This window comes from Entelurus aequoreus, linkage group LG25 (assembly GCF_033978785.1).
Source record: "Entelurus aequoreus isolate RoL-2023_Sb linkage group LG25, RoL_Eaeq_v1.1, whole genome shotgun sequence".
NCBI classification, from domain to species: Eukaryota; Metazoa; Chordata; class Actinopteri; order Syngnathiformes; family Syngnathidae; genus Entelurus; species Entelurus aequoreus.
Window position 1 is genome coordinate 22363479 of NC_084755.1, and position 27719 is coordinate 22391197.

General features: G+C 37.4%; 1 protein-coding gene and 1 long non-coding RNA gene across 16 annotated transcripts in view; one reads left to right on the forward strand and one right to left on the reverse strand.

Moving 5' to 3' along the window:
• The window catches only part of cacna1aa (calcium channel, voltage-dependent, P/Q type, alpha 1A subunit, a), a 212350-nt gene that overhangs the window by 132477 nt on the left and 52154 nt on the right, over window positions 1-27719 (reverse strand). For 10 of the 15 annotated variants that reach the window (XM_062036793.1, XM_062036791.1, XM_062036795.1 and 7 more), the window contains exons 9-20: window positions 24841-24924; window positions 18917-19123; window positions 18657-18769; window positions 18457-18569; window positions 18221-18352; window positions 18030-18102; window positions 12490-12607; window positions 10871-10938; window positions 10639-10745; window positions 6083-6133; window positions 5389-5557; window positions 722-1323 (exon numbers count right to left, since the gene is read on the reverse strand). In XM_062036793.1, coding sequence (XP_061892777.1) covers window positions 722-1323; window positions 5389-5557; window positions 6083-6133; window positions 10639-10745; window positions 10871-10938; window positions 12490-12607; window positions 18030-18102; window positions 18221-18352; window positions 18457-18569; window positions 18657-18769; window positions 18917-19123; window positions 24841-24924 — 1837 coding nt within the window. The remainder of the gene's footprint in view (window positions 1-721; window positions 1324-5388; window positions 5558-6082; window positions 6134-10638; window positions 10746-10870; window positions 10939-12489; window positions 12608-18029; window positions 18103-18220; window positions 18353-18456; window positions 18570-18656; window positions 18770-18916; window positions 19124-24840; window positions 24925-27719) is intronic. The other 5 variants (XM_062036805.1, XM_062036806.1, XM_062036798.1 and 2 more) reach the window with 3 other exon arrangements.
• On the forward strand, window positions 831-3940 carry LOC133642558 (uncharacterized). The gene is made up of 3 exons (XR_009824529.1): window positions 831-2736; window positions 2819-2998; window positions 3090-3940. It is a non-coding gene; the product is annotated as an uncharacterized LOC133642558 (long non-coding RNA).

Consider the following 27719-nt stretch of genomic DNA (forward strand, 5'->3'; position numbering starts at 1 on the left):
AAGTTGTCTTTATTTTTTAGTTTTAATGCCATGATTTTAATAGTCCGGCCCGTGTGTGCACAGATTTTCCTCCATGCGGCTAAAATGAGTTTGACAGCCCTGAACAAATGGTAAGGTCACTGGCAAATTTCACTCCGAAATACAGCCTGTAAGAACTTTAGATAAAACGGCAAATAAATTACATTCATACAAGTAAAACGTTTAAAAACGTTCTTGGATGACTTTCTGACAAAACAATTGCATTTGTGTACAAATATTGGGGTCTTTTCTTAAGCACATTTTAACTATGCACGTGAGTAATTACCTGTGATTAATCATGATTAATCCAAATTCCGATGTAATTAATTAAATAATTATTAATTTGATAGCCCAAATTAATTTAGTTCTTATATGAAAAAAACTTTTCATGCATTCTTGCATGCATTTCTAGATTATTCCAGACGCACTACCATAATACAGGCACCTTTGACGGGCTAAAATACTATAGGTTATTTTTTCTTGATTGCACTTCTACAGTACATCGCCCGGACTAGGAACCCGTTTATATACCAGCATGACTAAAATAAAGATTATTATTTCCACAGACGCTCTAAAATATTGGAGAAAGTCTTCCCAGCAGAGTGGAAGCTGTTATTGCATCTTACATTTTAATTTATTTTATGTGTAATAGGCAGGTGACCCTTTACCTAATTCCATCTATAAAAGGGTTCAATATACATACTTCCTCCGGTGTTGGCACATCTTCTTCCCCTCTCCTTCCGTCTGGTTGCTATGGCGACTCCTCCTTGGCCTCCTCTCACTGCCATCACCACCTGCCTCCTTCTCTCCCTCACCACCTCCATCTACTCCTTTGCTCTTGTGTCTTCCTGTTTTTCCAGCTCCTTCTCGACCCTCCTCATCTTCCTCATTCTTGCGATGCGACCTGGGCTTTTTGTGTTCGGACAGCCCGGCCCCACGACTTCCACTGCGGTTGTGGTGATGGCGCCTGGTGGGTCTCTCCTCAGAACCGGGCCCAGGAATAACGGTTGCATCCAGTCTGACATGGGAGGTGCGGTGGTGGTGAGCTCCTTTCCGGCTCCGCCTGCTCTCGGTGGACTCGCCTCGCTCTAGAGGAGGTTTGACAGGGCCGACTTGACCACTGTGTTGGTGGAGGTGTGTTTGTGTGTGGAGGTTGTCGGTGGGATGCTGCTGGCTAAAGCAGAGTTCTGGATTGTTCTCGGTGTTCTTGTTGGTGTTGTTGTTGCGGTTCTCAAGGGGGTCAACCACCAAAGGACGATCCAGGTGAGTTTTCATATCAGGTCGGACTTGTCGTGCGAAGTTCACCTGAATAATGAGAATCAGTTGTTCAGTCCTTAAATAGCTGGAAAATAGGTATAAGTGACTATTTGTGGTCATTATACAGTGGAACCTCTAGGCCAGGGAGAACAAACAAGGCTATGTCAACACTAAGCCGGATAACCCCTTAAACAAATAATAATTTAGCCTAAGCCCCGTTTCAGCCACACTAAACCAGCGTTTAAGGTTGCCCTCCTTGGATAATTTTGTACACAGGTAAGTGCGCCGTGTATTTCTTCAATCTCCGGCTCTTTGCTTTGTATGGACTCATTGATCGTTTACAAACTGAGTTCGGAGAGGAAGTGACGCCAGAAAGACCGCACCCACATAAGAAGTGATGTCAGAAAGAATGTGCCACAGCCAGCTTCATAACAAACGGTTTCCACTTGGAGGTAAACACTAGCAATATGGAGGCGAGTCATCCAGACATGCCCGTGTTTCTCCTTCCGTGTGGAAATCACACATGAATACCTTAAGAGAAAGCGATTGCAGCTATTTGGGATACAACACTTGTCAGACGGCAAGAGAACTTTCGAATGTCCAGGTCAGCTGTGATTCTACTTACCGAAAAACTTCGTCCATTTGTGGAAGGAGAGAACACGACAATGCGGGCTCCCGTGGATTTGATAAAAAAAAAGGTAGCGTGTGCTTTGTATTACATGACCGACGAGGGAAGACTCTGGAAAACGGCGAATGCTTTTGGACTGGCAAAGCAGACTGTATCAGTTATTGTCCGCCATGTATGTTGCGGACTCAACGTCTAGGTACAGAGTATATAAAGTCACCAAAAACGAATGGACAATGAAGGTGAAGGCAAAAGAGTGAGGAGTGTCCTGACCAGATATCTAGATCCCAAGATTGATTGATGTAAAATGTTATTTATCACATTGTTTACTTTCACGTGTCCATTGAAGATTTGATTAATTTATGATGTCTCAGGTGTGATTCACTACAATAGGGCCCCACAGCACACTGGATTCCAGCTCATTCAAATACCACAACACTGGATATTGTTCAGATAAGTTACATTAAATTTAAGAACTTGCACACAAAGCAACACTGGAGGTGACTATGACGTGCGCATTTTCCGCGCAAGCGTACTAAGTCGGGTTGCGCCGGCGGACGGAGGGGGGGAGGGGGTCTTAAACGACCATTGTGTGCGTGTGGACAAGGATAAGGTTAGGTGGGATTTACCCTGGATAACCTTAGTGTAGAAGGGGCCGGGCTGGATTTCCAGAAAGCTAAGGACCGGGGAGCCGGACTTATCCCTTCACCATTAGTCCTTTTTTGCATGTTCCGGAGAACCAGTGTCCTCTACAGTAGACACATGCTTTTTTTCTTTTTTTTTAATGAGTAACAGGAGCGCTCTGCTGTTTATAAGCACCTTCTGGCTGCAAAAGTGTGAGTCTCTCTTGCCTCTAGTTGAATAGCCCAAATGATGAAAAAGAGAGGAACTTAAGAGTGTCATCTGCTGCAAGCGCAGCCGGCACCTCATCTAGAAGCGCACCGGGACACGCCCCTGCTCGCTCTTTCCGCATCGCGGCCACGCCCCTGCACGGCTGCAGGCAGTCAGCAATCAACGCACCTGGGTCTGATGAGAGCATAAGGAATAAAGACCAGCGGACCCGAAGATCCAGTGCCGGAACGTAGTTCACTCTCCGTGGTAAGCATCCTGTCTCTGGCTTTCCTCCGCGTACTTGCTCTCTCTGTGCTTTCCCTGTGCCCGTGTCTTAAGTCCTTTGTGTTCCCCGCAGTGTTCCCTCTGTTCATACTTGCCAACCCTCCAGATACTCCCGGGAGACTCCCGAATTTCAGTGCCCGTCCCGAAAATCTCCCGGGGCAACCATTCTCCCGAATTTTCCCGATTTCCACCCGTACAACAATATTGGGGGCATGCCTCAAAGGCACTGCCTTAAGCGTCCTCTACAACCTGTCGTCAAGTCCACTTTTCCTACATACAAACAGCGTGCCGGCCCAGTCACATAACATATGCGGCTTTTACACACACACACAAGTGAATGCAAGGCATACTTGATCAACAGCCATACAGGTCACACTGAGGGTGGCCGTATAAACAACTTTAAAACTATTAAAAATATGCACCACACTGTGAACCCACACCAAACAAAAATGACAAACATATTTCGGGAGAACATCCACACCGTAACACAACATAAACAATACCCAGAACCCCTTGCAGCACTAACTCTTAAGGGACGCTACAATATACACCCCCCGCTAACATCAAACCCCCCCACCCACCCACCCACATCTCCCGAATTCAGAGGTCTCAAGGTTGGCAAGTATGCCTCTGTTCCCCATGATCGAGCTGTGTGCCTAGACTTCCCACTGGATTCTGGACTGCCTCCCTCAATCCTCGACCCCTGCTTGGACACGGACCTCGTCGCCTCTCTCCAGCCCCCGACCTCTCGCTTGCCTACTGACTGTCTTCTCGCCTTGCCCCCCTGGTCTGATGAAGGATTCATCCAACACGCACTTACAACAAACTGCTAACATTTACATTTTCAATTCTACACATCGTCTCGCACCATTCACACATAGTAGCATACACACCCCAACACATCATCATCACCAGCTTCAATAAACCTATTGAACTGATCCCTGCCGTTGTGTCGTCCCCTTCCCCCGCCGTTTGTAACAAAGAGTGCCCTAACTTAAAAGTGTTTTGAGATAAAATCTGTCTCGGATAATTGTTATGCTTTAAGTTTAAAGGCCTACTGAAACCCACTACTACCGACCACGCAGTCTGATAGTTTATATATCAATGATGAAATCTTAACATTGCAACACATGCCAATACGGCTGGGTTAACTTATAAAGTGCAATTTTAAATTTCCCGCTAAACTTCCGGTTGAAAACGTCTTTGTATGATGACGTATGCGCGTGACGTAACAGAGTGAACGGAAGTATTGGCACACCATTGTGTCCCAAAACAAACAGCTCTGTTTTCATCGAAAAATTCCACAGTATTCTGGACATCTGTGTTGGTGAATCTTTTGCAATTTGTTTAATGAACAATGAAGACTGCAAAGAAGAAAGCTGTAGGTGGGATCGGTGTATTAGCGACGGACTACAGCAACACAACCAGGATGACTTTGAGATGGATAGCAAACGCACTACCGTGAGTACAGCTTTGGCTTCCAAACATTTGATCGCTTGCCCGTACGTGCGTGGCGCTATGTGCATGTCACATATGTAACTTTGGGGAAATATATGTTTCTTGCCAACTCTGATGGCGGCCGGGGTGTCGTCGAAAGCTACAACGCCCGCCGCCGCACCGCTGTCTTTACCTTGACTTCCTCCGTCTCCGGGCCGCCGACCGCATCAGTGATCGGGTGAAGTCCTTCGTCACGCCGTCGATCGCTGGAACGCAGGTGAGCACGGGTCGTGATGAGCAGATGAGAGCTGGCGTAGGTGGATAGCTAATGTTTTTAGCATAGCTCTGTCGAGGTCCCGTAGCTAAGTTAGCTTCAATGGCGTCGTTAGCAACAGCATTGTTAAGCTTTGCCAGGCTGGAAAGCATTAACCGTGTAGTTACATGTCCATGGTTTAATAGTATTGTTGATTTTCTGTCTATCCTTCCAGTCAGGGGTTTATTTCTTTTGTTTCTATCTGCATTTAAGCCCGATGCTATCACGTTAGCTCCGTAGCTAAAGTGTTTTGCCGATGTATTGTCGTGGAGATAAAAGTCACTGTGAATGTCCATTTCGCGTTCTTCAAAAAGATGTCTTAGAAGTTTTAAACTGAACTCGCGGGCCCGTAAAGTGTCATTCCCGGGGGCCGCCATTTGAATAGCCCCGCTCAAGGTAGTACAATTTGAAATAAAGCAGTTTTAGAGAAAATAGGAGGATAGACCTTAGCATACCTGACTAGACCCCAGTTCAGCGAGAATAGTTTGGATCTTACAGGTTCCACTGTAATGAATAGGACTACCATGTAGTGATAATTAATAAACAACACGAGCATCATGGCCATCACTTGTGTACACAGATAGCACAAGTCTAGTGGCATCAGCTTTGCCTTGTCCTTTACATTGTTGTGCTCCTCCCTCCCTGTCCTTGCCTTCCAGCGGTCTTCAGGGTCCAGCTCGTTGTAGAGGGCCTCGCGACTGGAAGCCAGGGTCTGTCTCCTCAGCTCCTTGGTGCGCTGCTCCCACACCGACTTACTGAGACCTTTATTGTGGTTCTTATATTGCTCTTTACTGTGGAAGACAAAGCACAGCGGGGTGGAGGCATATATAAGTACTTTGTGCAAGACTTTTGCCGAGCAAATACAGACTCAAAGTGGGAATGATGTGGAAATTATAAGCAGGTCATGAAGACACTGGATTGGGTTGATTGTCCACACAAAGCAAAGGGCAAGAATTTGGGAAGCCATGTAGGGACAATAAGGAGGGTAAATACTGAGATCAGGTGATAACTTGTTATAATTACCAATTGTTATAAACTAATGATTGGGTTTTAATTGGATAAGTTGTTTTTTTTTTACCTACCACTTCTTTTTATTCTTGAATATTTACCAAAATCACCCAGCATGACTGGAATTGTGAGTGTACGCTTGGAAAAGAATCAGGTAGCAAAAGTAACGGCTAAAGAAAAACATTATGAGGCTGATAAAAAAAGGTTGGGGACAAAAACAACATGAGAGGAGACAAGGGATGGTTGTAAAAGCCACTCAACAGAAGATACTCAGAAAGAAAGAAAGAACCAAATAAATAAATAAATACCAGTCCAGAAAGGGGTCGGTAGCGTTGTGACAATCACTGTGTACTTTGTTGCTGAGGAGGGAAACAGTTGGTGAGTGAGATGGCACGAATAAAGAGTGAGGATGTCATTCCAAAATGGGATCTAGCTCAATGTCATCTCAAGAGTCAGACAGGGATAAAATTAAAAACAAAAAAACAAAAACACTTTTGGATTTGAAGATGTCTCACTTTGGAATGCAACCCTGCATGTACACATAGACATGCAAACCCAAAGTTACATACGCCTAAATGTTTACGCCTTGTTTTCGATCTAAGCAAAACCTGCTGTTTTTTGCACCACAAATAACATTTTGCAAATGGATCATCATTCTTTTTTGTAATATAATAGTAGAAATGGGCATCGCAACTCGATCAGGTGCCTGTATTATGATGATTAACTGATGAATAATCAGATCTGTTGATTCAGTCTTTAGTTCGACATTGTTACATTTTTAAAACAATAGCTGCAAACTCCACTTTAAAGTCTACTAAGGTTAACATCTCTACAGTAGTTAAAAGACTATGTATTTTCAACATGATCACTACTAAACCCCTAGACCAGGGGTGTCCAAAGTGCGGCCATTTGCGGCCCGCAGGTCATTTTTAACGGCCCCACGGCACATACTAAAAATACGATTAAAAAAATAAATTAAAAAAACATAAAAAGTGGTATAAAAGAGCAAACAGGTGAAATATAACAAGAACACGTTGCAATGTTTACTCTAATAACACAAAGCTGCCATGAAGGCTGTTTCTTTCTTTAAAAAAAAAAAAAGAATCAAAATCAATGTCATTATGAATTATTGACCTATTCAAGGCTCCAATTACGTCACATTAAATATTCTACGTTGAGATATTCTTTGTTTTTTTTAAAAGAAGGGCCTAAAACGAACCAACAAAAAACATAAACAACAATAAAACTTATAATTGACGGATAGATCTGAAGCTGATCTCAAGATGATTGTGTTCAAAGTAAACAGTAAAAATAATTTATTTTGTAACACTTTAATGAGTGTTACTTTTGGATCCCCCAAAAATTTTAGTGGCATTTTTTTGTGTGTGTCATTGCTCAAAAAATAATAATGAATTAAAATCAATGTTATGAGTTATTGACCTTTTTAGGGCTCCAATTATTTTATAATCTCAAATATTCTACTTTGAAAATATTGCATATTTGGTGTTTTTTCCATAAAAAAAACAGGGTTTTCTCTGACAAAAATTGCATACAACCTAAATGTTTAAAAACGTTATATTGACAGATAGACCTAATGTTGATCTAGAGATTCAAACTTTGAATAATAATAATAATAATAATACTAAACAATGACACATTTTTTATATTTTTTGGACCAAAACCCTTTGGGTTCACCGGGATCAAGCCTGAGTGGAGGCCTAAATGTATATTTTTTATACACATATTGTATTGGTTTTTAAAATAAAAAATATCAAAATGGCCCCCGCTTGCTTAGATTTTTCAGTGTGCGGCCCTCGGTGGAAAAAGTTTGGACACCCCTTCCCTAAACACAAAATGCTGGTATTGAGTTGATGTCTTTACCTGTAAATAGTGCCTATTTGGGTAAATGATGCCTCAGTGAGTGTTTGGCACACTCACTTGCTGTATTGACACTGCACTAATACTGTGTTGGTGTTGCATAATGGTCATCCGCCATGTGTTGGACTAAAAAAGTCACTAGATTTGAACTAAATGGTAAATGGGTTATACTTGTATAGCGCTTTTATACCTTTAAGGGGATCGAACCAGGAACCCTCAGGTTGCTGGCACAGCCACTTTCCCAAACGCGCCACACCGTCCCCACAACTATAACTAACTAACTAATAACTACAAATAAAATACAAAATAATAGAGATGCACAATCGGCTTGATATTGAGAATTATGACGTTGCGCTAATATCCTAATAACATAAAAAAGTTTAGCTAATTGATAAAAAAAAAAAATAATACAAATAAAAAAATCACTCTAATGAGGTGAGAACACTGTCTGACTAGTCTGTTTAACTTGAATGTCACAAAATGTCATAAAAATAAAGGCATTTAACTATTATTGTTTTGTTTGCATTTTTACAAAAATGTGCGTGTTTTACAATTTTTAAATGTAAACGATACCCATTCCAAATATGGACTTAGGCTTCAATGATTTATAAATGTGACGTTAGTGCTGCCATAGTAGTGATGTCAGCTCTACCAGAGTGGGAATGCCATATTTGGTTAGGACAAATCTATAGTTTGTCAAATCAACTGCTGTTTGCCTCTTTCTTATCGCCAGGTGTGCACAAACCAAACATGAATCTATATTTAAAAAATGCAAGATTTAAAATAAGTTATCGGTATCGGTCTTAAGGAGCAGAATGTTGTCAGAATCCCGAGCAGATTTTCTTTTATATTCTACATAGAAAGCTGTGCAGAAAGGAATAAGAAGTGTGCAAATCTGGTCAATGAGCCAACTAGTTAACAGTAACAGAAGAACATTTACATTATTTGGCAGCCAAATGATGATCCCACACTTTGGAATGTTCCCCTTGTCTTACTGTATTTCGATATAGACTGATAATTGGGACAAAAACCGATGTCAAAAACGGAATGCCACTCTTTGAGTACGGGTGGTAACTCCTGAGCCGACAGAAATGCATCGTGATAAACGCAGTTTTGCTCACGTTTTTTTTTCTTTAAAAGTGAGACTTCTCGATATACTTTTTTTTTACCCTTGCTCTTCTTGTCACCTAAATCCCTCACTCTCTTACACAGAAAACAAATAGATGCATGTCTGAAAAGGAAATATATTTAATATGAACAGGACGTCTACATAATAAAGGAATGAACACTGATAAATAGACAGATTCTCACAGCACAGTCACACCTACACAATAACAACACACACTGATGTGACATGAGGACTACACAAGTATGTGTTTGTATGTGCGCATAAACTCCATTCAAAGCTAACGGTGCTGTGTTTGGGGTGCAAAGAGAATAGAGGTACAGTGTTTCAAAACTGTGTAGGACAGTGTGTATTAGTGTTGTCCCGATACCAATATTTTGGTACCGATACCAAAATTATTAAGTGACTTTTTGGTACTTTTTGATACTTTTCTAAATAAAGGGGACTACAAAAAATTGCATTATTGGCTTTATTTTAACAAAAAATCTAACAGTACATTAAACATATGTTTCTTATTGCAAGTGTGTCCTTAAATAAAATAGTGAACATACAAGACAACTTGTCTTTTAGTAGTAAGTAAACAAACAAAGGCTCCTAAATTATTCTGCTGACATACACTACCGTTCAAAAGTTTGGGGTCACCCAAACAATTTTGTGGAATAGCCTTCATTTCTAAGAACAAGAATAGACTGTCGAGTTTCAGATGAAAGTTCTCTTTTTCTGGCCATTTTGAGCGTTTAATTGACCCCACAAATGTGATGCTCCAGAAACTCAATCTGCTCAAAGGATGTTCAGTTTTGTAGCTTCTGTAACGAGCTAAACTGTTTTCAGATGTGTGAACATGATTGCACAAGGGTTTTCTAATCATCAATTAGCCTTCTGAGCCAATGAGCAAACACATTGTACCACTAGAACACTGGAGTGATAGTTGCTGGAAATGGGCCTCTATACACCTATGTAGATATTGCACCAAAAACCAGACATTTGCAGCTAGAATAGTCATTTACCACATTAGCAATGTATAGAGTGTATTTCTTTAAAGTTAAGACTAGTTTAAAGTTATCTTCATTGAAAAGTACAGTGCTTTTCCTTCAAAAATAAGGACATTTCAATGTGACCCCAAACTTTTGAACGGTAGTGTATGCAGTAACATATTGTGTCATTTTCCATTCTATTATTTTGTCAAAATCATTAAGGACAAGTGGTAGAAAATGAATTATTAATCTACTTGTTCATTTAATGTTAATATCTGCTTATGTTTTCTTTTAATTTGTTTTATCTACACTTCAGTTAAAATGTAATAATCACTTATTCTTCTGTTGTTTGGATGCTTTACATTAGTTTTGGATAATACCACAAATTTGGGTATCAATCTGATACCAAGTAGTTACAGGATCATACATTGGTCATATTCAAAGTCCTCATGTGTGCAGGGACATATTTCCTGAGTTTTTTTGTGGTACCCTTCATTTAGAAAAGTACCGAAAAGTATTGAAATACATTTTTGCACCGGTACTAAAATATTGGTATCGGGACAACGCTATTGTCCTGTCACTCATTCTATCACTGGCGTACAGTATGCATTGACCTGATCACTAATCATATAACAAACCACGCCACCTTTCAGGTAACCATCCACGTTACAGTAAAGGAGTATGTGCAGTCAAAATAAATCGCGTGATTAATCTGCATTTATACATGATTAAAGTGAGTGTAAATGTGCAAATGAGTTAATACAATTAATTTGACACCCCTAGAAAATAACTCCTGCTTATTATTACTTGTTATGTTCATTATTGTGTCGTATTTCTGATCTATCCCTGTGAAAATGCAATATTAGTGATGGAGTTGTACACTCACGCTGCTATGGAGAGATTGGCAGCTGACAGGGGGCTGACTTCTGCCACCTCTTTGGCTTTCTGCAAGGCGATTTTCTGACTGGCAGCTTCCTCCTCCTCTTGCTCATCCTGCCCAAAAAAAGAGAGGAGGAAGGAGGAAAAGAAAAAAGATATCAGAAAAGGAAGTAGAGCGAGAGAGAGAGAAAAAAAAACCTTGCTCAGTCATGATGAGGTAACAATAAGCCGTGATGCACCTTAGTTAGCTCTTGTGCGTTGGCCAAATTGTCCACAGCGATAGCCAAGAAGACATTTAGCAGAGTGTCTGAGCAAAGAGTTACAGGAAATTCACGGCGTTGGAGTTTAATTTACTTGATTTGCACATTTTACATCAGACAAAGAGAAAGGCGCAACAACATATTCATAAATATACATGTATATTTATATTTAAAAAAAAATAAAAATAATAAAACATATATATACACATATATACATATACATATATATACATATACAGTATATACATATACATATATATATATATATATAGACATATATACATATACATACAAACATATACATATATATACATATATACATACATATATATATATATATATATATATATATATATATATATATATATATATATATATATATATATATATATATATATATATTAATATATATATATATATATATATATATATATATATATGTATACATATATATATGTATACATATACATATATATACATATACACACACACACACACACACATATATATATATATATATATATATATATATATATATATATATATATATATATATATATATGTATATATATATATATATATATATATATATATATATATATATATATATATATATATATATATATATATATATATATATATATATATATATATATACATACAGTACAGGCCAAACGTTTGGACACACCTTCTCATTCAATGTTTTCTTTATTTGCACTCAGCATCAAGGGTTGAAATTGGGGTTTAAATCACCAAAAAGTATTCCCGGGCGCAGCCACCGCTGCTGCCCATTGCTCCCCTCACCTCCCAGGGGGTGAACAAAAGGATGGGTCAAATGGAGAGGACAAATTACACCACACCTCACGTGTGTGTGACAATCATTGGTACTTTAACTTTAACTTATTTTCATGACTATTTACATTGTAGATTGTCACTGAAGGCATCAAAACTATGAATGAACACATGTGGAGTTATGTACTTAACAAAAAAAGGTGAAATAACTGAAAACATGTTTTATATTCTAGTTTCTTCAAAATAGCCACCCTTTGCTCTGATTACTGCTTTGCACACTCTTGGCATTCTCTCGATGAGCTTCAAGAGGTAGTCACCTGAAATGGTTTTCACTTCACAGGTGTCCTAGTTTTTATGCCTTCAGTGACAATCCACAATGTAAACAGTCATGAAAATAAAGAAAACGCGTTGAAATGAGAAGGCGTGTCCAAACTTTTGGCCTGTACTACACATATACTGTATACACATATACATATATACATACATATATACACATACAAAGATATACATGCATATATATATATATATATATATATATATATATATATATATATATATATATATATATATATATATATATATATATATACACATTATATATATGTATATACTGTATGTTTTTATGTATGTACTGTAGCTAACCTCACCTTGGTAAGCCACTATTGACTATACAATGTATTGAATTGAATTATAATTTACACCTATAGAGAAGCCCTCAGGCAAAAACAAAACACAAATATCAGAATACTGCTAAAATTCCAGTGAGGAAAATGCGTGAAAGAAAAAAGAAAACCAGCAAAGGATACAGTTGCCAAAAAGTGTGAGAACAATGAAGAAGACGGAGAAGGCCATGCCTTTGTTGACTCCGCCCTGAGACTTGATGCCGTCATACATCACCATGTTCCAATCTTCGCCTGTCAGGATCTGAACACAAAGCGTGCATACATGCACAATATTCTGAAACCAAGTCAGTGCAATAAAGACTACCGGTATGTCCACTTTCAAATAGACATTTTTGGAAATCCATCCATACAAGTTTCATGCTTCAGAGCACAACGGTGGTGCTCTACCAACTGTGCAACCACATTCGCCAATCAAAAGGCTGAAGAAAGTCACTTGTATAAGTGTTGGATCAAAGAAAAGGGGAATCATTAAATTACACTGAAAGACAACTATCGATTATTTTAGGATTCGGGTAATCTATCGATTAATTTGTTCGATAAATCAAGTAATCAAATAAAAAAGACTATTGCCTCAATGCAACTTTTAGGGAAAAAAGTTGACATAAAAAAATATTTTTCTGATGACCCTTATTCTTTTTTCTTTTAATGCACATAACATTAAAATTACGCTTTTGCTGTATAAGCATCACTATGTGTAGGTTGAATTATGTCACGTGACTTTTGAACAGAAGTGAAGGAAGTGGTGGGCCACCAAACCAATATTATGCAGCAAACAGAGTGCAAACTATCTGAGTACGCAAGGGACCTTGATTGTACCACTAAAAGCCGATACGAGCAACAAATCTATCCCTATACTTCATCAAAAAAAGATTTGTCACGTGATATCAAGGATTATCCGTCGGTCGCGTTCCCAGACATGTCGAACTATCTGGCGATCCATACACCAATGTCTACAACTTCTTTGTGAGGAAGCTGGGTCAAGGAAATTGGTATCAAGGCACTCCCGGATAAACATGCATTGTTTTTGCTCAGGTAAGGCTGCAATTCATGATTTAACTTTGCGTCTACAGCCATGTTTGTTACTTTGTTTTTGTTGCATGCGTCGTTTACGGGTACGCGTGTTTTGGCCCGTCTTTATCAAATTATGACTATAAATCTCAATGTTGTGTATGTGCTGAAAGCTTCATTCATGATTGCTGCCTTTGGTAAAAAAACTTAACTCGTTAAGGTTTTGCTCACATTTGATGTCTTTTATTTAGACTCGCCGAGTTGGTGCTTTACGAAAACACTTGCAGCAAAAATGTGTTTTGAGGAGAATAAATAATATCAGGACAATACTTAAATGGGAAATACTGAAAGTTAAAATATCAAACAAACATTTAATGAAGTGATCACTGCAAACGTGTGCGTTTTTCGACTCTGCCAAGTGCCACTTTTTTCATCATCTTTCGTAAAATCTTGACATATTTTGCCCTTCTTGATTACTTCTAGAGCAGGGGTGTCCAAAGTGTGGCCCGGGGGCCATTTCCGGCCCGCAGCTAATTGTTTACCGGCCCGCCACACATTCTGGAAATGCTATTGCAAAAATAAATAAAAAACATTAAAAAAAAGTGGAATAAGGTGAAATCTAACTAGAACAAGTTGACACAAAGCTGCCATGCAGGCTGTTTTTTTTCTTTTGTCTATCTTTATTTTATTTTTTTGCCATTACTCAAAAAAAAAAAAAAAAGACCTATTCAAGGCTCCAATTATTTCAAATATTTCACTTTAAAATGTTTTAAGTGGAAAATATTGCATATATTGTGTGGTTGCCATACAAAAACATCAACGTTTTCTTTGACAAAAGAGCATAAAACAAACAAAATAATAGTTCAAACGTAAAATCGACAGATATATCTGAAATTGATCTTGTAACTTAATTGTTGAAAGTAAAAAAAAAAACCCTAATAAAAATGTATCACTTTATGAGTGGGGCACCTTTTGGATCCCAAATATATTTAATGGGATTTTATTGATCTTTTCACTGTGATTACTCAAAAATAATAATGAATTAAAATCAATGGTGTCCTGCATTATTGATCTTTTTAAGGCTGTTATTACTTAATTAATGTATGTTTTATTGTTATGTTTTTAATGTATTATATTATGTTTTTATATGTTTAAATGGATCTTAAGGTCTGCAATAAAGATTGATGATGATGATGACTTCCCATCAAACATTGCTTTCTTAATGTTTGGGCAGTGGGGGAAATACTGCATATTTCAGTTTTATTATAAAAAACAAAGTTGTCTTTGACAGAAACGGCAAAAAACCTTTTAGTTTTTTTTAACTTTATATCAACATGAAGTTGATATACTGTAGAGATTTACTGTACGTATTAAATAAATAAAAAAATAATAATAATTGGACTTGTTTTTAACATTTTAATGACTTCGACCCTTTATGGTCCCCAGGAGCCCTAAAGGTAAAAAAAATAAAAATTAATCCATATATTTTGTTATGGTTTGAAAATGAAAAATATCAAAAGGGCCCCAGCATGCTTTAATTTTTCCGTGTGCGGCCCTCAGTGGAAAAAGTTTGGACACCCCTGTTCTAGAGGAACTCAGAATACATTTTTATCCTTTTTGCGATTCAAACGGGTCCAACAGCCTAAAATGACGCAAGCAGAGTGCGTTGTTCTTCGAAAAAGGCAAAATGACGCCCAGAACGCTCACTGGCCCACCACTTCAAGCCACGCATAGTTCAAGGGCTGTTTACAACATTTAAACAGATGCATAGAGTGTGCCAACTTTCAAATGTGATTTACACAGTATATCCTGCCCTTTTACAGCTTTTCGTACGTAATGACGTACGTACGTAACATATGCACACACACATTAGCTTTAGGTGTTGTTCGCTAATAATAGCAATTTGTATCAATAGCGTTAGCTGTCATTTAATGTATATTTTATCACGACAACAACATGACTGCAAATTGTTTGTTGCTATTCTTGGACTGTTTTTGTGTACACACTCTCTGCACGTACGTGATGACAATACCGAGTGACAGCCGTAAACTCCAATTATTTTATTTGGCCCGATAACATTTTTTTATTATATCAACTTTTTATAGTGAAATATATAAACAATTGTCAAACAAATCTATTGTGTTAAACCCCTAATGGTAACATAAGGTAGCCGGTGTTGTAATCAGGTGACTACAACCTATTACTTATATTAAACAAACTGTGTAGTCTACAACCAGGTCATAGAAATAAACAAAGAACCAAACAAAGTATGACACCTTGAGTGACAATATATTTAACAATAAAAATGTTTTCTTTGAAAGAGTGGTGTTTGCAATAATGTAAAAACTGTAGATGCTAACATGTCCTCACATGTTAGCATGTTATGCAAGTCAAGCAAATAAGAAGGCTTCTAAAATACACTTTTACCTTGTTTTCAGGGTATTTTTGCAGCTCTTAAATATGAAGGATGTTTTCTTGTCAAGCTGCATATCATTGTTACTTTTAAATGATTGCAAACTCTTTTTAAAGCTTCCCTCGTCTTCTTTGGGCCCTTTGCTCTCTTTCTCCCTCTTCTTTGAACCAACTACCTTGGCACTCTGCTGCTTCCACATGCACACAAATGTTATTACAGTATGTCTCTATATACATTTTTAAAACATTTTTTAAAATTAATTTGAATTTCTACACACACGTATTACATATGTTGGCCAGAGGGGGACCACTTCAAATTTTTACACACACTTGTTATTTCATAAGTTGACCAGGGGGGAGCACTTTTAAAACTGACATACAGTCAATTTTTAAAAAATCCCTCCTTTTTGGGACCACCCTAATTTTGATAGATTTCACCACCAGGGGTGCAAATGAGACATTCTCTATTAGATGCAATAGTTTTCCTTATTGGGACCATGATTTATGTCCTAACTTGTTCACCGGTCCTCATACGGAAGGTACTTTTCCCTGTTGATGTCTCAAGAAGGGTAGAAGTACAAGAACACACACACACACGCACACATACATTCTTGTATTTGTTTCCTTCTTAAGACCTCCGAAAAATGCCTACCTCATTAGGACCACCCTTTCTAGATATATAAAGATATGTATTTACAATATGTCTCTATATACATATAAAAAAAAAAAATGTTTTGGCCAGAGGGGGAGCACTTCAAATTTTTACATACACTTATTTCATATGTTGACCAGAGGGGGAGCACTTTTAAAACCGAAACACAGTCAATTTGAAAAATCCCTCATTTTTGGCACCACCCTAATTTTGATAGATTTCACCATCAGGGGTGCAAATGAGACATTCTCTATTAGATGCAATGGTTTTCCTTATTGGGACCATGATTTATGTCCTAACTTGTTCACCGGTCCTCATATGGAAGGTACTTTTCCTTGTTGATGTCTCAAGAAGTGTAGAAATACAAAAACACACACACACACAGACACACGCACACACATACATACACACACACACATTATTGTATTTGTTACCTTCTTGAGACCACTGAAAAATGCCTACCTATTTAGGACCACTCTTTCTAGATATGTAAAGATTTGTATTTACAACATTAATAAAAAAATGAGTTGGAATTGCACAAGAAAAAGGTCACAATTTCACAAGAAAAACTTTTGGCAATTTTATGAAAATAGTCGTAATTTTACTCGACAAAAGTCACAATTGTATAAGAAAACCTAAACATTTTGGCAACATTATAATAATAATCAGTATTTTACTGGGCAAAATTATGACAAAATTCAAAAGTCATAATTTTACAAGAACAACAAAAAACTGGGCAATATTGTGATAAGTCAGAATTTGATATGACAAATGTCACCATTTTGCATTAAAAAGTAATAATTTTACAAGAAAATATTGCAATATTACAGAAACAGAAGGAATATGAGAAATTGTTTCCAATTTTATAAGAAAAAAGTTGACACATTGTGAGAAAGAATGCTCTTAGTTTTTGTTTTTGAATTTATTGTTTGTAATTGGTTTTAATCTTCATTATTTACTTCAATTTATTACAGTATGTCTCTATATACATTTTTTTAATTAATTCTTTAATACATTTTGGCCAAAGCGGGCACATTTCAATTTCTTACACACACTTGTTATTTCATATGTTGACCAGAGGGAGAGCACTTTTAAAACCGACACACAGTCAATTTGAAAAATCCTTCCTTTATGGGATCTCCCTCATTTTGATATATTTCACCACCACATACACACACACACACACACACACACACACACACACACACACACACACACACACACACACACACACACACACACACACACACACACTGCATCACCATAGGTGCACCGCTCTCAAGTGCACTTTTTAGCACAGTCTTGCAGACTTTATTTTATTAATTAAATGAATCATTGAAGCAACAAAAAAAAAATCTAAGCTTTAGTCGAATTAAATTAATCGATGAATTGTTGCAGCCCCAAAGACCAAGATCCAAACAACATAAGGAAAACCTGCACAAATTAATGCGATCCAAAAATTCAAATTTGCATGGATACGAGTTGTAGTAAAAGCAATAGAATTAACCAAATTGTTGCATACTTGTTCTGAACTGTTCCATACCTATTTCAGCCTTTCACCCCTTTTAGTCCAACTATCCATTCTGCTTACCTGAAAAACTGTCATTATTGCTGCCGGGAAGGTATCAAAGTTGGTTGGAGGAGTGCCATTTTCAAAATTAAACCTGATAAGAAAGTCAGCAAAATGGGAAAATGTTGAAGTTAGAGTAAACCAAAAAAACGTCTTTGTTTAGATGTAATCTAAACAAACAATTAAAGAGGCATAAGTAAAAGAACACATACTGTCCTCCAAAGAGCTGCATGCCCAGCAGGGCGAACACCACGATGAAGAGAAAGAGAAGGAACAGCAAGCTGATGATGGATTTCATGGAGTTGAGCAAAGACACAACAAGGTTCCGTAAAGATGCCCAGTACCTGGAAAATAGAGACAGAGAGTTACATTTGCTCAACCTGACCATCAAAGGGAGGCTCTTTGTATACAATAAATAAATAATAACTGTTTAATACAAGATGCTCACTTGGTGACCTTGAAGATCCTCAATAACCTGAGAGCTCGTAAAACACTGATGCCGAATGAGGTGCCCGGCTGGATGATGGACCACAGCACTTCAAATATGCTGCCACATATCACCTATTGCAAGATGGAAGCTCTTGCTATTCATCATTAAGATCATTTGCATCATTTGATACATAGATAGAATAGGGTGTTAGTGCTTACAATGCAGTCAAAGCAGTTGAAAGAGGAGTTGAGGTATGCCTGCTTTCCAAGGCCGTACATCTTCACCATCATCTCCGTCAAGAATATTCCCAGGAAGATAAATTCAGCGTAAACTAGCAGGAGAGAGAGAGGAAGTCATCCATCCTGTTATCTGTAAGATATTTCTTTACTCAATGCCAACAACTGCTCGAGCATTGCAGACACAACCGGCACTTAAATCCCCATTAGAATGAAAAAAACCAATGGTTTATTCTACTTACATAGGAAATCTGAGAGTGGTTCTGGCTGGTCATAGTGCACTACGGCCACACACATTGTGTTGAGGCCCACCAAGCACAGCACGGTCCAATAGAAGGCTTGCGACTTGACTATGTGTCGGATTAAGAAGCGTAACCGCCTTTCCCGCCTCTTGAAAGTGGAGCCTTCCAGTTTGGAGCTTTTTAAGCTGGCACGGGCAAATGGTGAGCCTAAGAGAGTACAGAAAGCACACCAATCTTAGCCTTGACTTGGCTTATTTATATCATGTGTACAATGTAATAATAAACCTGCATGCATGATGATGAAACAATAGAAAAAAAACCAAAACTGAGTGAAAAAAGGCAGCCCGAGGTTGAATATATCTTGTATATTGTGTGTGACAATATACAAGATGTCAGCATATTAGGTGAAAAGAAGACAACAAGGCTGCTAAATAATTTATATAATACATATTTCATTAATAAAGCATATTTTTGGCGCTTAAAAATGAGATGACTCATAGTTTTGATTGCACCCTCCTTACTTGTCATTTTCCGGACCATAGGACACACCGGATTATAAGGCACACTGCCGATGAATGATCTATTTTTGATCTTTTTTCCATATATTAGGCACACCGCATTAAATGAGTCATATTATTATAATTTTTTTCTTAATTGAAAACATTTCCTTGCGGTCTACATAACATGTAATGGTGGTTCTTTGGTCAAAATGTTGCATAGATTATGTTTTACAGATCACCTTCAAGTCACTTCCGGATGCGCCCTTTTGTGGGCGGTCTTATTTACGTGGTTCACCTTCGGCAGCGTCTTCTCCCCGTCATCTTTGTTGTAGCGGTGTAGCGTGCAAGGACGGGAGTGGAAGAAGTGTCAAATGATGGAGCTAACTGTTTTAATGACATTCTGATTTTATTTAAATCAATAACGGAGCAGCATCTCATTATCCGGAAACACAGGAAATGTGTCCCGTGAAAAACCGTCCGACCGGAACTCTGATAACAAAAATTCCTTGGGTGAATAATGTAAACTCACTACACCGGTATGTTTTAGCGCTTTCATGGCGAGTTTACTGAAAAATATAAGTAAGAACTTTACACTACTTTATATTAGAAATGGCAACAGCGGAGGATGAATGTCCCGCAACAAAAATATAGAGAAAGAGAAGAAGCTTATCGGTGTCGGCGTGGACGCGCGCAATTTTTCAGGACTTATACAGATCCCAAATACAGATCAGCAGATACCAGAAGGGAAGAAAATTTGTTTTTGCATAATATTGTGAAACAAAACGCCAGATAATATGTCTTACCTTATACACACACCATAAAAATACTTGTATATTTAATGCACCGACAATCCTTCAAGCGGTGCAGCTTCATAGCTTACCAAAGTCGTACTAAAACATTTTGATAGATTTTTGAGCGCCGTGTGTAATATTCTATATTTTCAATTGAACATTTAAAATGTTGGTGTTGTTTACTTGACACATATTGCTATCATAGTGCAGCCTACACCTATCTCTTATGTGTGACTGCCATCTACTGGTCACACTCATCATTACACCATGTACCAAATGAAATAGCTTCGAGGTGGGTAAGCTCAAAAAAACGTATTCCTTACATTAGGCGCACCGGGTTATAAGGCGCACTGTTGATTTTTGAGGGGGAAAAAAGGATTTTAGCGTGCCTTATAGTCCGGAAAATACGGTAATACATTAATCAGTCAATTCCAGAATTTTACTGGCTTTCAGAAAGTTGCAACACAACATGCGATGAGTTGAGACCATGCCCCCCCCCCACCCCCCCCAAAAAAAAAAAATGAACCATTGTAATTTTATGAAGTTGTTATCAATGGTTGTTCCTCGTATCCTTAACCTCACAAAGCACAGGATTTCAACAAAAAAAGGAACACAAATACTGTGTTGATGTTTTACTCGCTGTGTACAGCACATACTTAAAAGTAGACACAACATGGCAGTAAAAGCACAAACTCAGAGCTCATTGTCTTGTCCAGGGTGTACCCCGCCTTCCGCCCGATTGTAGCTGAGATAGGCTCCAGCGCCCCCGCGGCCCCAAAGGGAATAAGCGGTAGAAAATGGATGGATGGATATTCATTACAATTATAGAAAGAAACACTACCAAAGGTTTCTGTATCGCCTGCTCTGATGTCCACAAGTTGCAGATATTATCCATGTTTATTTTATGCTTGAAAAGTGTTTGTCCATCTTAAACATTCATTTGTATTTCAACACATTCACCCCCGCATTTTGTGAACTGTTGAGAGCAATCTATAGTGGCAATTTTCATTGGTAAATTACAGCTGATGAGGGATTATCATCACACTTCAACGTCTCTATGTAAATGCTGCCTCTTTTTGCTTGGTCAGCATTGCAAATGAAAACATGTTCTTAATTGTCTTACCCTAAATAACGGTTCAATAAATATATAAGTACATGTAAACTAGGAAGTGAGTACGCCAGTGTGTTGCTAAATTACTTTAGTGCCTGGAAAGGAAACATATGTAGGTCTGAGCTACAGTTGTGCAATTTGAGCAAATAAAAAAGGTAAATTACTGTTACTTCATGCCTCACCTACACAAAAGAATAACATAAGTTTATAATTGCACATAATTCACGGGGATTGCTGGAATTTTGAATCGGCACGATCCTACAAATTGCTGGAAGGACTGATTCATATCAAACAGTTTTTATTTTTGTTATAATTATTTGTTTATTTGATAGGGACATTGCACAATATATAGATTGCACAGTCACAAGCTAATTATCATTGTCCTGAAGCAAGGGCAAAGTGACAGCAAGTTAAAAATAAATTTCTTAAAATCTAAAATAGAGAAGGAATAAACACCTCAACAATAATAGTTTAGTGGCAATTATAATTAATTCACTTTCCATGATTTCTCTATGGCAAAATTGAACACATTTGGAGGTCCGCCAGTATCCGGAAGAACAATTGTGTTAAACCTTTTGAAGTTCCCCGGTAGACATTGCTGTATTATTTTACGTACATGAGGTAACCTTATTTATACACTTGCTTAGCCATTTAAAGGATGCACATTCAAATCCTAGTATTTTGGCAAAAACATGATAGACATTTGAACAAATTGGGGTTCACGATATACTCGGGGGCCGGTATGGTGTCATTCCCAGGCCGACAGTTGAATAGCCCTGGAGTAAGGGAGCATAGTGTGTTTATACTAGTGTTGTTCCGATACCAATACTTTGGTACCGGTACCAAAATTATTTCGGTATTTTTCTAAATAAAGGGGACTACAAAAAACTTGCATTATAGGCTTTATTTTAACAAAAAATCTTAAGGTACATTAAACATATGTTTCTTATTGCAAGTTTGTCCTTAAATAAAATAGTGAACATACTAGACAACTTGTCTTTTAGTAGTAAGTAAACAAACAAAGGCTCCTAATTTAATATGTTACATATGCAGTAACATATTGTGTCATTTTCCCTTCTTTTATTTTGTCAAAATTATTAAGGACAAGCGGTAGAAAATTAATTATTAATCTACTTGTTCATTTACTGTTAATATCTGCTTACTTTCTCTTTTAACATGTTCTATCTACACTTTTGTTAAAATGTAATAATCACTTATTCTTCTGTTGTTTGAATGCTTTACATTAGTTTTGGATGATACCACAAATTTGGGTATCAATCCGATATCAAGTAGTTACAGGATCATACATTGGTCATATACAAAGTCCTCATGTGTCCAGGGAAATATTTCCTGAGTTTATAAACATAATATAAATTTAAGAAAAAAAGGAAAGAAGATGTTTTGATGCCAAAAAATATTGAGGTAATCATAGTAGTATCGACTAGATACGCTCCTGTACTTGGTATCATTACAGTGGATGTTAGGTGTAGATCCACCAATGGCGTTTGTTTACATTTTGAAGCCGGTGAGCTACGGTGTGTAGTGAAGCATGTTTAGCTATTCCTCGTCCTGCAGGGATGATACTTGTAAGAAACATACTTTATTTGTCGCCATGGAGACAAGGATTCGTGACCCGGTACTTTTCAGAGGCGGTATAGTACCGAATATGATTCATCAGTATCGTGGTACTATACTAATACCGGTATACCGTACAACCCTAGTTTATACGGTCTTACATGGAAACCTACAAAGCCTTCTCCTGTGGCTAACGGCCAATGAAAGGAGGAAAGACGAGTTGGAGGATTGAAGAAAGAGAACATGGTAACGTGAGAGGAGAAATTCACATCAGCAAAGGAGAGAATGAAGGAGAGACAAGGAGAGAAGGGTCAGGTGATGCTGATATGCAAGATAGCATCTGTATGTACTATACCTGTGGTCTGTCTTTGTCTGTATTTCTGTGTGTGTGTGTGTGTGTGTGTGTGTGTGTGTGTGTGTGTGTGTGTGTGTGTGTGTGTGTGTGTGTGTGTGTGTGTGTGTGTTCTTGTATTTCCACCCTTTTTGAGACAACAACAAGAAAAAGTACCTTCCATATGAGGACCGGTGAACAAGTTAGGACATAAATCATGGTCCCAATAAGGAAAACCATTGCATCTAATAAAGAATGTCTCATTTGCACCCCTGGTGGTGAAATCTATCAAAATGAGGGTGGTCCCAAAAAGGAGGGATTTTTCAAATTGACTGTCAGTTTTAAAAGTCCTCCTCCTCTGGTCAACGTATGAAATAACAAGTGTGTGTAAAAATTTGAAGTGCTCCCCTTCTGGCCAACATATGTAATAACACTTGTGTGTAAGAAATTGAAATGCACCCCCTTTGGCCAAAATTAATTAGAAAAATTAAATAAATATGTATATAGAGACATTCTGTAATAACTTGTAGTAAATAATGAAGATTAAAAAACAATTACAAAAAAATAAATAAATAACTAAAAGCAGTCTTTTTCTCACAATGTGTCGACTTTTTTCTTATAAAATTAGGAACAATTTTTCGTATTCACTCTGTTTCTGTAATATTGCAATATTTTCTCGTAAAATGATTACTTTTTAATGTAAAATTATTACTTTTTAATGCAAAATGGCGACATTTGTCATATACAATTCTGACCTTTATCACAATATTGCCAATTTTTTTGTTGTTCTTGTAAAATAGTGACAATTTATGACTTTTGTCATAATTTTGCCAAGGGAAATTCTGATTCTTATTATAATATTGCCAAAATTGTAAAGTTTTCTTCTAAAATTGTGACTTTTGTCGAGTAAAAATATGACTCTATTCATAAAATTGCCAAAAATGTAAGCTTTTTCTTGTAAAATTGCGACTGTTATTGAGTAAAATTCCAACTTTTATCATAATATTGCACAATGTTCAGTTTTTCTTGTAAAATTTTGACTTGCGTTGAGTAAAATTACAACTTTTATTATAACGCTGCCAAAATTCTAAGTTTTTCTTGTGAAATTGTGACCTTTTTCTTGTGAAATTCCAACTCAATTTTCACTACAAGCTTTTTTATATTTGCATAGTATGTATATTTTATTAATGTTGTAAATACAAATTAAATGATAAATGGGTTATACTTGTATAGCGCTTTTCTACCTTCAAGGTACTCAAAGCGCTTTGACAGTATTTCCACATTTACCCATTCACACACTGATGGAGGGAGCTGCCATGCAAGGCGCTAACCAGCAGCCATCAGAGGCAAAGGGTGAAGTGTCTTGCCCAAGGACACAACGGACGTGACTAGGAAGGTAGAAGGTGGGAATTGAACCCCAGTAACCAGCAACACTCCGATTGCTGGCACAGCCACTCTACCAACTTCGCCACAAATATTTATATATCTAGAAAAGGTGGTCCTAAAGAGTTAGGCATTATTCAGAGGTCTCAAGAAGGTAACAAATACAAGCATGTGTGTGTGTGTGTATATGTGTGTGTGTATGTGTGTGTGCGTGCGTGTGTGTGTTCCCTCACCAACTGCCAGATCTCCCTCCCCCTCCTCTGGGTTTAGAAGCTCAGCTTTGCTCTTGTGGTTCTTGGTGGCTCTCCTGCGGGAGCCTGCAACAGGAAGCAGCACCTTATGTTGACTAAATTGATCCATGCTGCAGGCATTCCGTTCATTGGGAATCATGCGTTCAGATTCATGCGTGTCTTCTGCGCATCATCGCAGATCGCTCAGATTCATGAGTTTGAGTTTATTTCGAACATGCATGCATACAACATGATACATCACAATTTCCAGTTTCTCTATTCAACATGCTCGAAAAGGAGTAGGAAGAAGCAGAGTTTATTTAATCCTACCCCTTTTACTTTACATAGCAGTTGCTAAAACTTTTGTTCACTTCCTGTTCTCAATTTATTCACAATATACTCCATAAGTAATAACAATAAAAATAAATAAATACATAAATAATACTCGGTGAAGTAAGTTATATTTCATATGGTTAGATGAGTAAGATTATCTTAAAAATTAATAGATGGATGAGATAAATACAGAATTTTTATCATGGTTCTTCTACCATGAATTGATTTACGTGGACCCCGACTTAAACAAGTTGAAAAACTTATTCGGGTGTTACCATTTAGTGCATACTTGCCAACCCTCCCGTTTTTAGCGGGAGAATCCCGTTATTCAGCGCCTCTCCCGACAACCTCCCGGCAGAGATTTTCTCCCGACAAACTCCCGGTATTCAGCCGGAGCTGGAGGCCACGCCCCCTCCAGCTCAATGCGGACCTGAGACTGAGTGGGGACAGCCTATTCTCACGTCCGCTTTCCCACAATATAAATACGCTTGCAAGTTCCAAAACGAATGGAAACAAGAATTTCAGTTCATCCAGGACAGTTCGAAGGGGAAGGTGTATGTTGCCTGTAAATATGTAGAAGAGACTTCTCCATTGAACACGGTGGCCGAAATGATTTCTCAGTCATGAACAGAGAAGTTAAACAGGACAATACTGCCATCTAATTGATAGATAATTCAAGTATTTCTTTTATGTAAATAAAATAAATATATATATATAGCTAGAATTCACTGAAAGTCAAGTATTTCATACATATATATACATATATATATATATATATATATATATATATATATATATATATATATATATATATATATATATATATATATATATATATATATATATATATATATATATATATATATATATATATATATATATATATGTGGGCTCTGTACCGAGGATGTCGTTGTGGCTTGTACAGCCCTTTGAGACACTTGTGATTTAGGGCTATATAAATAAACATTGATTGATTGATTGATTGATATGAAATATATATGAAATACTCGAGTTGGTGAATTCTAGCGGTAAATAACAACGCCCCCAACCACGCCCCCCGCCCCCAACCCCCCACCTCCCGATATTGGAGGTCTCAAGGTTGGCAAGTATGATTTAGTGGTCAATTGTACGGAATATGTACTGTACTGTGCAATCTACTAATAAAAGTTTCAATCAATCAAAATTCAATCAATCAATCATTCTTCATTGTACTTTGAAAAACACTCTAAATTTGAAGAGTTTCTTGAAGTGGATCATATTAGTACATTGTTTGATTTCTTTGCTTAATCCATTACATAATTTAATTCCACATACTGATATACTGAAGGTCTTAAGTGTTGTACGTGCATACAAATGTTTTCAATTACATTTTTCTCAAGATTATATTTCTCCTCTTTTGTTGAGAAGAATTGTTGTATATTCTTGGGTAGCAGATTAATGTTTGCTTTGTGTATAATTTTAGCTATTTGGAAATTCACTATGTCGTGGAATTTCAGTATTTTTAATTCAATAAATAAGGGGGTTGTACGTTCTCTATATCCAACATTATGTATTATTCTAACTGATCTTTTTTGTAACACCGTTAATGAATGAAGTGTATTTTTGTAGTTATTTCCCCATATTTCTGCACAATAACTCAGATATGGTAACACTAGCGAGCAGTAGAGAATATGGAGTGATCTTTAGTCTAGAGCAGTGGTTCTTAACCTGGGTTCGATTGAACCCTAGGGGTTCGGTGAGTTGGCCTCAGGGGTTCGGCGGAGCCTCCGCCGTGGAGGTCAAGACACACCCGACTCATCGTGTAAATAAAAACTTCTCCCTATCGGCGTATTACGGATACGGCAACCGCAGAAGTCACACTGGTTTGCAGGTGTGTAATTTGTTGTGAGTTCATGCTCTGTGTTGGTTTTGTTGTTTGAACAAAGTGATGTTCATGCACGGTTCATTTTGTGAACCAGTAAAAAAAACATGTAACTTTGTCTTGAATTTGAAAAAAATATTTTTTAAATTTTTCACTAAAGAAGGGTTCGGTGAATGCGCATATGAAACTGGTAGGGTTCGGTACCTCCAACAAGGTTAAGAACCACTGGTCTAGAACCTGTTTTGCTTTATTCATTATTGACGTGTTTCTTGCTACATTATGTTGTATATTTTTTACATGAGATTTCCAGTTCAATTTATCATCAATCATTATACCTAGAAATGTGGTTTCAATTACTCTTTCAATTTCTATTCCGTCTATTTGTATTGTATTTGACTTTCTCTTCTACTGTTACCAAATAGCAGTATTTTAGTTTTACTGAGATTCAAAGATAGTCTGTTTTTGTCAAACCTTCTTTTCAATTTGTTAATTTCTTCAGTTATTATTTGTATTATCTTCTGTGTGTTCTCTCCTGAACAAAATACTTAATCAAAAAACAACAAGTGCAGCTCAACTAGGGCGGGATAGCTATTACTTTTCATCCAAAATAGTGGCCTTTTTCTATCGGAAATCAATGCTTTGTTGATGATGTTGCAACTATCTCATAAAATGAATAGGCAGTTCTAAT